The following is an 11430-nucleotide window of genomic DNA, read 5'->3' on the forward strand; positions in this document are numbered from 1 at the left end:
TGCTTTTCATACAAGTTTCACACAAAACAGATACAAACTTTGTAAGATTTATATATATCTTTTCCATATGGGAAAGTTTAGACTGTCGACTTTGATTTTATGTTTTGTGGCTTTTTTGTGTTCACTTTTGCTGTGTTAGATTGTAAATTCCACTATTTTCCTGTGGTTTGAATTTCTAAGGGATGCTGCTTTTCTGTCTCTCTCCTCTCAAGATCAGAACAAAAATCAGCATTGGCTCAGAGTAGGTTAATTAGGTGATATGTTTTAGTATCCAAGTGATTTGTGTCTGTGAATATTAACATTATTTTATTTGGCTTTTGCTTTGCTTCTGTTAAATTCTTTTAGTAAAATGTCGCGTATTCAAAAAGTCGAAATTGTGGACACATGGGCGGTGTGGACAAAGGGCAGGGACTTAATCAACGCGAGCTTATGACCCGCGCTTACTGGGAATTCCTTGTTCATGGGAAATAATTGCAATCCCCAATCCCTTTTAAACCTTTTGTGAAACAGTAAAGCCTATGTAATACCTATGTATTACAATAGCAACACTCATAAGCCCTTTTGTGGATTATTCTAGCCTTAAAAATGAAGGGATCCTTGGAACTTAGTTTTCCAGGCCACTAAATTAAACCCAGTTAGTTACCAAGTGCATGGCTTTAGAATAGACCTGCTGATAATGGGTGTTGCTGAAGAGGGAGAGGACTTGGCCAGAGGGCCACCCTGGTCAAGAGTGCCTTCAGAGGACATTGCATCGACATCTGGAGGGCTGAGTGGCAGTTAGAGCTTTGCAAGTCTCCTCCCTGACTCCATCTAAGCTGTGTTTGCCTACTGGATAATACTTACAGGATCAGATATAGGACTTTTTTAACAGAGAGGCAGTTCCAGCCTTCCTGTATTGGAGGTACCTGTTTGAACATCAATAACTATTCAGTTTAGTTTGACTTTCCAAAGCTGTATTGAGTTTGTGCTTGCTTTTCCTGGGGGAAGGCTAAAGTAATCCCTCTAAAATGACTTATTGTATTGTGCTTTACAGACAATGCCATCATTTGTTTTAATAGAGAGCATCTCCTATTAACATGCCTCTGTGAAAAGGTCTATATTGCCTCTCTGGTGTGGGCTATATGAGCAAGAGCCCAGGAGGGCTTTGGAGAAATGAAAAGGGAGAGAGGGAGAGAGTCTGCCTATTAGCATTCATGAATAATTGAATTCTGCGTATCTGGCTGAAGTCCAAGTGCATAATTCACTAATTGCAATCAGAGAGGGAAAGCCAGGGAAGCAGAGAGCTCTGTCGTATTGTGTATATGAGTGTATATGTGTGTGTGGCTTGGAGATATGAAGGTAAGGGAATTGGCTTTCTGGATTTAAAAAGGAGAACTGAACCTTCCATGCATGGTAAAACCTCTTCTCACCGGACCTGCTTTGCTATTATACAAGCAAGCAAGGGGCCTGTGTGTGTGTGTGTGTGTGTGTGTGTGTGTGTGTGTGTGTGTGTGTGTGTGTGTGTGTGTGTCACTGATCCAGTGTTTATTGTAATATTAAGTAAAATACTATCAGAAGCATCATAAATCATTTTAATCATTTTTGCAGTTTTTAGGGAATATGTGGATAAGAATCATGAGCTAACTGAATAGTTTGGTTATCTTTCCATTCAGACAGTGGTGAGGTATGGTTGGAGTGATGGGTTCAATGGGGTGGAATTGCATCAGGGTTAGCAGTCTGAGAGCAAAGTGCTTTAAGATAAGATGGGGCATAGCTGTACAAGACATTGTATGTGAGTAAAAAGACTTTACATTTTATTCTGGATTTAACAGGGAGCCAATGAAGGGAAGCCAATATACTGTAGGAGTCAATACCCTTGCTGCAGCATTTTGGATTTTTCAGGGAGTAGTCCAGCCTACAAGCAATAAATTCATGAACTAGTTTTCAACATCATTCTGAGACAAGATGCTTCTAATTTTTGAAATATTGCACAAACAGCAGTCCTACATATTTGTTCCAGGCCTTTATGTCTCATTGGTGTGTGTTATCTGCACTGTTAAAAAAAATCCGTAAATTTAGGGGTCCCTTTACCGTGGATTTGCTACGGATTCGCTCCGTTTTGCGAAATACGGAAAGTTTGCTGTTGCGCAAGGCAGAATTTTCTCCCCCAGACAGAATATTCCGACACCATTACTTTCAGTGCGGTCAGTGCCTACCTAAATTTCTGCAAGTCACAAGGAAAGTTGGAAACAGGTTGGTTGTGTGGAATGAGAATGAGAATGGAGTGCCACCTTGTTCCCCCTCGTACATTAAATTGGTCTCGATAGGCAGTTGGTAGTGGTGTGTATGTGAGTGGACGTTTGCTGCTAGCTGCGTTAGCATTAGCCAGCCGCCTGCGCTTTGTAAGTACGTCAAAAACCATTTTTTCCCTCCCTCTTACATGAAATTTGGTCTCGATAGTCAGTTGGTAGCCGTGTGTGTTTCATGGTAACATTTGAATGTGTAGGTTTTGCGTTATTTTGAAGCGTGGTTTGCCCAACTAAAGTTAACGTTAGCCCATAAGTTGGATGCGCGTGTGTGTGTGTGTGTAAATTAGCCCCATGTGTGTATTGTTATAGCTCGCTGTGTTACGTTAGCATGCAACTGAACATGGTAATAATTAAAAGGGGTGATAGTTAAGTAGAATCAGATTTCATTGCAGAAAACATTGCAGCCCAAAGAGAGTGGCCCATGCAGCCCAACGCAGATTACTTATTTGAAGGTACCTGAAAAGTGAATGTGCTTCACTGTGCTGATATAAATTTATTGTTTTCATATTGATTCTGTTCTGATTCTGGCTATCCGTCAATTGGCAAATTCAATCTCTTAAAAATGTTGACTTGTAACATTTGTGGCTTTAACGCTCGGTCTTCGACTGATTACTTGAAACACTGCCGAACACACAGAAATAATAATAATGTATCTTTTTTATGTGGCCATAGGGATTGCAGAAGGAAGTTTAACACATACAGTAGCCTTGCTGTGCATATGTCACGAGCTCATGTAGACAGAAGGAGCACACAAACATGGAACCGTAATGTGTCTGTACAGTTAAGGTGCTTGTTTAATTTTTGCAGCAGTGAATATGATGATCTTAAAACTTTAAAGTGTCATTTGAGTGGTCACATAGATGAGGGTTTGACTGTAACGTGTCCCTTTGATGGATGTTCTAAGACATTCAATGTAAAGTCATCCTTTTTAACGCATATTTCCAGATACCATAAAGGGTGGGATGTTACCAAGATAGCCCCAGTTCATATATGTGAACTAACAGAACAGTCTTTCCAAGGTGAAGGATCACATGTAGAACCTGAAGAACCTGAAAGTTTTAACATTGATGCAGAACAAAGTGATAATTTCTGCAGTGATCAAGTGAAAGACAACTTCAGAGAGTCTTGCTCAGTTTTACTTGGGTTTACAGGCAAAATATTTGGTTCCAGCCTCCACAATAACAGAAATAGCAAATGAAATGAGAACTATAAGTGATATTCAACAGGAATATACTGTGGATGCACTAGCCTGTGAACTGGGGCAGTATGGTGTTCCAAAGGAGACTGTAACATCTCTTGGGAATAGTATATACGAGCAGAGCCCTATGCACAAGGCATTACATTCTTATTTTAAAAGGTGCATTAGGGCAAGTAAGAACTTCATAAATGTAACCAAGTCTCTGGCTGAACGGCACCAGTTGCTTCAGGCTTATCAGTCTTGTGGTACCTTGTTTCGTTCCCAGGTTCATGTCTCAGACTCAACACGGTTCTATCCAGAGCTCTATGACCAGAACATAAAGACAGTGGTTGGAGAATTTGATTTGAACTCAAGTAACTCAGTTGTCACAGAGAGTGTACAGGTTAAAGGCACTACATATGCAAATGGAATGCTGGTCTTACTGAGCTACGCAAAAGGACTACTGCAGTTAGGACAAATAGCAAGCATTTTTGTAAAAAATGAAACTACTGTCCTACTTTTGCTTCGAGGGAAAACTGCCAGCTGGATACCTGAGCTTGGACTCTATGAACTTGATGAAAATGCTTCTGACCTGTTCAGTTGCCATGATTTGAACAAACTTGATGATTATCATCCACTTTATTCTTATCAGAGAGGTACTCGGTGGCTCATTCCTCTTAAACACACACCAACATGGAACTTGTGAAAAACTATGTCAAGAAAGCAATGCCATCGCTCAGTAGCGATCAGATGGATACACTCATGGCTAAACTGGAGGAATTAGGAGTTCTCTCTGTAGATGACCTGAGCCTTGTGGACCCAGAGGACTGGGCAGGGATAGCTCAGTAGGTAGAGTGGTGGCCCCATGATCGGAAGGTCGGGGGTTCGACTCCACTGAACGGCTACCCTGAGGTACCCCCGAGCAAGGTACCGTCCCTACACACTGCTCCCCGGGCGCTGCACTGGTGGCTGCCCACTGCTTCACTGGGTGAATGGGTTAAATGCAGAGGAACTATTTCCCTATGAGGACTAACACGCACACTTTACACTTTATTAAAGACACTCTGCCATTCATTCAGTGCAAAAGATTCGTCAGAGCTGTCAAAGCATTGGAAGCAGGTGAGTTTTTGCCCCTCTGTTTTAATGCAAGTTTTCTGAAACTACAAAGGTTTATTCCAAAAATGCAAAAAAAAAGTTGCCATCAGCTGTACATGGCAATAATTACTCTATAATTGTTTTTCATAATTAGGTCCATTTGTATTCCTGGTTGACCCAAACTGGACATTGAGGACCAATGTATTAATTGATTTGCAACAATTGTGATGTGTTTAATTTATGGAGATGTTTGTCATGTCATCCATAGATTCACAAACTCCACCGCAGTTCACCCGGCCTGGCCTTTTCAAACCAGAGATGAATAAAAATGTCGCTGGATTGACAAACAGCTGGATGTCCAGCGCTAGTCGTAAGTTGAACTTAGTCACTAGCGTAGCTGAGGCCCTCTTCATGATTCCCATCCTTCCTGTGACCCACTCCTTTTCGTTATTCGTCCTCTCTCCCCTCCCAAGAACCGGCCTTCCTTTTACTCTTCTTCACGGAACACTATCTCTCCCTGCACACTCGCACCACGTCCCGCTCTCACCTCTCTCTCTTTCTCCTTGTCCCTCTCGTCCCACTTGTCGTCACTGCAACTCCCCCTGGCTTCTGCTCCGCGGCTGCTGGGCGAGCCCTCATCTGGGACTCTCCTCAGCTCTTACTGGAACAGTGGCGCGGCTGCCCCTCTGTTGGTCTTCCTTGGTCTCTTGTGTTCTGGGGGCCTCTGGATGTCTGGAGTTTTGATCTCCTCCATACCCGCTTCACACCCTGGAGGACGGGGCTGTGGCCCCCCCACACTCCCTAGCAGATCATTACATGGAGAAACCTTTGGAATGCAAGCATGCTGATCCACACAGGTATGCACACAGGTGTACACATGGGTATTCACAGACGCGGACTAAAGCTTTCTTGGCTGCTGCCTCAAAGCACACTGTGCGCTGTCTATCTTGCGTGCTGAACAATATCGTCTATTATTTAGTAACTATTGATATCTATGACTAGCTAGTTTATTGTGATGGTGCTTTGTTTTCTCTATTATTATGTTGCTCTTTGTTGTTTGCTGTCTCCTCTGTTTGTTTTTTGTTTGTTTTTTTTTCTCCATACAGGTGACCCAGGAGTTTTTTTTTTTTTGTTTTTTTTTTTTTTTCTCTCTTCCCCCCCTTCTCACCGTCTCTTCTCCCCTTTGGTTTTCTTTCTTTCTCCCCCTCTTTCTCTCATTCATTCCCCTGTCTGTCTGTCCCGTTTGTAGCAACTGAAAAAAATGACAAAGGATGAACTGAAGCTCTGCCATCACGTAATGTCGCATACTGCTGTTTCTGATGTCATTTAAAAAAAAAAAAAAAAAAAAAAAGAGAATGGGCTTTGGTCTTCACTCTCGGCGGTTCGGTTGCACTGTCTCCTCGCGGGGTGTCTTACAGAGTTACCCCGTACATATGGAATATGTAACGGTGTGGAGAGATAGTCTCGATATGCTAGAGAACGTACGGTTACGTTGTAACCTTGGTTCTCTTAGTGAGAGACTATCTCTCCACCGTGAGGCCACTCGGAGACGCGTTCCGATCAAACGATCACCGGTGTCACGTCTGCACAGCTGTTTTATACGTATGCTGTGGGGCGTAGCCGGGCGTGCCGGAGTGTCTTAAAGAAATATCCACACGCCACGACCAAGGGGGGTCGTACCCCACATATGGAATATGTAACGGTATGGAGAGATAGTCTCTCACTAAGAGAACCAAGGTTACAACGTAACCGTACGATTCTTCCCCTGACCGCCGTGGCACACCAAGGTAAACCTCCGCCTACCCTACTCCTGCTTTACAGGTGAAAATAGAGCACAGGACCGCTGAGTCTTTGATTTTATTTATTTTCTGCTGTGTTTTACTTGCATCTATTTGAAAGAGTGAGTGTAAACACAAAAAATATTTTATTTTATGTGCTGGAATGTGCAGAAAATAGGTTTAAATGTTAAACAAATTTCTTCCAGTCAGAGAATGTTGCATATAATTAAATTTTTGCTTGATGCATAAAGTTAAAAGATTAAAACTAATAAAACAAGTTTTAAAAAGAGACTTTTCCATTTGATTACATTTTGTATGATGGATTATGCAGAAAAAGTAGAATTGGGCTGAAAGATCTATCGCTTTATCACCTATTCAGGTTGTAAATCGTGTTTTTAAAAAGTAACTAAGTAATTAATTACTTTTGAAAATTAGTAATCAGTAAAGTAAAGTAACGTCAATAAGACTGGACTAAATGAGTAATGTCAGCTACCCTCTTGGCCATATTTCTTTGCACATACAGTGCATAGAATAACCTGCTGAAGAGTGACTGTCGTATCATGCATCCCAAGGACCATTACGTGTTCTGCAGGAAGTGAGTGAATGTTACAAAAGTAGAGATATCAGATACTCTTGAAGTAAAATGAACCTGCCAGCTGGTGCTATGTTGTGGATGTTGAGAACATCACTGAAGAAATTATCCTGCTTTCTGCCTTCTAAAAACTGTAACCATGCAAGTCGTTGGTGTGGTGCAGCACATTCCACGTCTGTGTGAAAAGCTTGTTCAAATGACATTTAAAGACCAACAGGTGTATGTCTATGATGAAGAGGAGCTGCATTGACTCACAGGGGATCTGCGCATTGATATTAAGACCCAACTGCTACACTGTTAAAAAAAATTCCGTTATAAAACGGAAAAAGTGCTGGTAATTAATTACCAGCACTTTTTCCGTTATTGTACGGGCACTTCCGTAAACCTTAAAACGGATATTTCTGTAGATTTACCCGAGTTTTTCTGTACCATTGACGGACATTTCCATCAAACCTAAAATGGAAAATTCCGTATTTTCCATAAATTTCGGCGTTATTGCACAGATATTTCCGTAGATTTACCTGACTTTTTCTTTACCATTTACGGACAGTTCCATCAAACCTAAAATGGAATATTCCGTATTATTTAAGTACTCAATCCATACCATTTACGGACACTTCAGTCATCCTAAAATGTTTAATTCTGTACCATTCTCTATACCGTTTACCATCAATAAAGCACAAATGTAGAATCACAGCAATTATTTATTTCCTTTAACAGCTGCCAGTGCTTTAAAGTGATTTCACTTTTTGTGGTGAATGATTTGCAATATTTACATTACAACCATTAAAACATTCAGAACATCACCTTCACATTCAGAGAAATTTTACATACATAAACCAGCTGTTCTCTCAAAGAAGTACAGCCATGTCCTTTAACAGGGAGATGCCAAATCTAGCAACTTTTTAGCATCCACAGGCTGACAGGCATTAATAACAAATTGATTTGTTAAAGACAATGACAAAATAAGACAATAAAACTGCCAGCATTGCTGTTGCTGTCTCACCTGTTAGTGCAAAATGAGGAGCCCCCTCCAGGAGGATGCAGAAACCTACACCTCCAACTCCACATATCACACCGACAGGCAGAGCTCTGCAACCAGTGGCTGACCTTTCTACAAAAAACAAATAGAACATTAGAAGTATTACATTATACAACTTTTCTATAAAACATCAGTGCAGCAATAACAACCATGACCTTAGAAGGATGACTGTGCAACATGCCATAAAGAGATTTTTAAAACTCTTAAAACAACTTAAAACTAAAAAAAAATTAAAACTTACACCTCCAACTCCACAATGACAGGAAAAGCTTAACTGGAATGACAAATATCGCCCACCTTCCCTCCCCCTTAACATGGGGGATTTGAAACTGCAGCATGTGTGTTGTGGGCATCTAGTTAAAACATCTGAACTCACCTAATACTGTAAAAATCTGTATTTCTACTCCCAAGCCCCATGTTTTTGGATTTGCCTTTGTGTGTGTGTGTGTGTGTGTGTGTTGTGGGTTGTTGTGTACATTCAGTCCAAAAAGGTATTTTCTGAGCTCTGAGAACAGCTCAAATGGCCCATTCAGATTCCTTCTGCTTGCATTCAAATTCCTTCAGCTGAGAAACCAGCTTGCACACCTGTGGAGGAATGAAGTGCCGTTTCTTCCCCTTCTTCTCTGCCTTGGAGCCTCGCTCAGGATTGACCCCAAAGAAAACTCTGAGGAAAAAAAAACAAAACAATAGTGATATGCAGACAAAGTTTGCACGTGTAGTGTGGCTTGACAGGAGTGGAGCAGTTCAATAAAATCCTACATTTGTTTTCTTCAATATGCCCCTATGTGTGAACCTCTCTATCATTCTAGTTGACCATCTGTCTAGAACCCAATGTTGTTGTGGTGCTGGTGCCAGTGGCTAAGCTTATCTCTTCCTTTGTCTTTTCAAGACACATGCATTCACACTGCGCATATACAGAAATGTTTGCAAGGGCGAGAAGTCTGCTTATCACCAACACATGACGCATCTCTAAGTAGCAGATTTATAACACAGAAAAGAAGGATAAAAACACATTGACTTGTCTATCAATGTCACCATTTAAACGACTTCGTTATCAAAAGGAGAGAAAGAATTCGCACTAAATATAGTATTAACATTGGCAAATCCCTAGATTTTATATTTTACTCGGGGGGGGGTCTGAAAACATATTTGGTGCTGCACCATTAGTTGTTCTATGAAAAGGTTACACATGACATACTCTAGTGCAAGAAAGATACCAACATTTGTCACAACATTCGAGATATTTGCTCCATTCCCAACAGAATCATGTATTTTGATTGTCTAGACACTATTAGCGCATTTCTGCCTAAAGGATTTCCCAAGTTAACGGGTACAAAACTCAACATCATTGGGATCATACATAACTATCAAAGCTCCGATGGCGACATGATTGTACAGCAAGGTAGTGAGTACAAAAGAGTCAGGTGAGAACGGCGTCACTTACAAGTTCAAGAGTCTATGTGAATTCGAGAGTAGCCTTCTGGATTGGACGTCACATAAACAGGGAGACTAGCAGGCACTGAGTGCATGCATAACCATAACTTGAGCTGGACTACACAGATAAACCATGACTTACAAAAAAAATCTATGCAAGCAACTTCTAATAAAGAAACCACTTATAACACAGTAAACGCTGGAACAAAATTACTACAACCTCGAAGGGCTGGGCACGGAGTATTGACTGAATCTGTTTGTCCTATAGATAGTTTCATCACAACTCTGCAATTGACATCGCTAGTCTTATGACAGAGGTAGCCATTATGCACAAACATTAATGTAAATAGTTTATAGATAGAGAGTTTATAGAGAATATCAGCAGCACAATTAGGGGAATCTATACTTCCTACTGTGGTTGGTTACTTGGTTCACCACTGGATGCAAATAATTATCTTGCACACAGTTTAAAATCTACAACATCTACCTCTTTTTTGTGGAAGAGTTTATAAGAGTCTTCCTTGAAGTATTTTGAAATGCCACAGATGAGCTGTATTGGACCTTCGCCCGTCTTCATCCCTTTGGAGTCAAGGAAGTCATTGATCCCCTTTTCTTTTTTGGAAAGTTCCTGTTCAAGGTTCAAGGTGTTAATTTTGTACAAGTACATAAGACTAACACTCATTTTCGTTTGGAGCTATGGAGAGAATTTTGAAAAAAATAAAAATAAAAATGAATTATTTCATTTTCATTTGCAACCTGTTCTGTTTTGATCTCAAATGTCCTGCTTTTTTGGTTGTCACTTCCTGATTTTTGGTCTCAAATCTATTCCATTTGATTGTTCATCCAAGTTATTCTATTTGATTGGTTGCCAGTTTATCTTTTTTGGTCTCAACTCTCTTTTTGGTTGCAAATCTTTTTTTGATTGATTAATAAAGACAAAATTCTCTCCATATGGAGCAGCACAGCACAATCATAATAATAACAATAACAACACACCTGTGCCAGCTTGTTTTGTACAGAGAAGCCAAGGAGTTTAGATGCATGATCAAACAGGTGAGGAACTTCAAACAGGAACGGCCACTCGTCCTTTACAACGGCAATAGTGGTATCATCATCGTTGAGGATTTCACGCTGAATGGGATATGTTTCAGTCATCAATTTTCGAACAGATGACTCCTAAAGATATGAGGCAGTTAGACAAACAGTCGAACAGTTAGTCAAACTAACCAATTAAAATAATAAAACAGGGTATCAATTTCAATTGACTATGGGCATAGTGATCTACAGACGATCTACAATTTCACAATGTGTCCTAAATTGTACTTGGACCCAGACCTTATCGCATTACTCCTGCTATATACTATTGCTGTGTGAATGGTTGTATGTCTAGATGGTGGACTGTAGGAACCGAATTGCCCTTCGAGGATTAATAAAGCTTTCTGTATCTGTAATGGATGATTGCAGACCCACCTGAAGATCCTGGGTTTGAAAGGCACGTTTCAACTCATCTCGTTTAGACAGCAGGTCTTCTCTACACACGGCCCCCTCAATGATTGGATCCCACGCCACACATCCATACAGATCTGAATTCCTGGGCCTTTTCTTTGTTGAATTTTCACCCCCTGCTTGCCTCTTCAGTGAGCTTTGTGGCCTCTTCATATTTTCAATTCTGTGTTCCAGCTGACGAAAGAGAGTTTCAGAACCATCTTTTGCAAAAGGTTTGTTTCCAAACGGCTCTGTCAGCTTGAAGGAGGCAGGATATTGTCCTACAATCATACTGGCGAGTTCCCTCAGCTTTTGTCTACCAGGTCTTCCTGGGTGTTTATGGAGGTAATCTTCAGCGACGATCCGAACCATCTCTCGTCTGTCTTTCCCCATTATGTACTTTTTTTCACGCAACTCATCCATGACTTTTGAGGGAAATTTGTGCCATGGTACAGAATATGTGTCTTGGGATGGGGAGTCGGCTGTCTCAGGTGGTGTTGAGGGCAGCTGAAACCTCTGTGGTTCAGGTGTTGATGAGG

At 40.9% G+C, this 11430-nt stretch overlaps 1 protein-coding gene across 1 annotated transcript; it reads right to left on the reverse strand.

Annotated features, from left to right (window-relative positions):
• Positions 1-9724: 9724 nt before the first annotated feature.
• Positions 9725-11424, reverse strand: LOC121813705. Its single transcript, XM_042217597.1, has 3 exons — positions 10877-11424; positions 10403-10582; positions 9725-10034 (listed from the first exon to the last, which is right to left on the reverse strand). The coding sequence occupies exons 1-3, from the start codon at positions 11312-11314 to the stop codon at positions 9858-9860; spliced, it is 795 nt and encodes a 264-aa protein (XP_042073531.1). The 5' UTR covers positions 11315-11424; the 3' UTR covers positions 9725-9857.
• Between the last annotated feature and the right edge of the window lie 6 nt (positions 11425-11430).

This window comes from Haplochromis burtoni, unplaced genomic scaffold, assembly GCF_018398535.1.
Source record: "Haplochromis burtoni strain Fernald_Lab_line unplaced genomic scaffold, NCSU_Asbu1 Contig_2312, whole genome shotgun sequence".
Lineage (NCBI taxonomy): Eukaryota > Metazoa > Chordata > Actinopteri > Cichliformes > Cichlidae > Haplochromis > Haplochromis burtoni.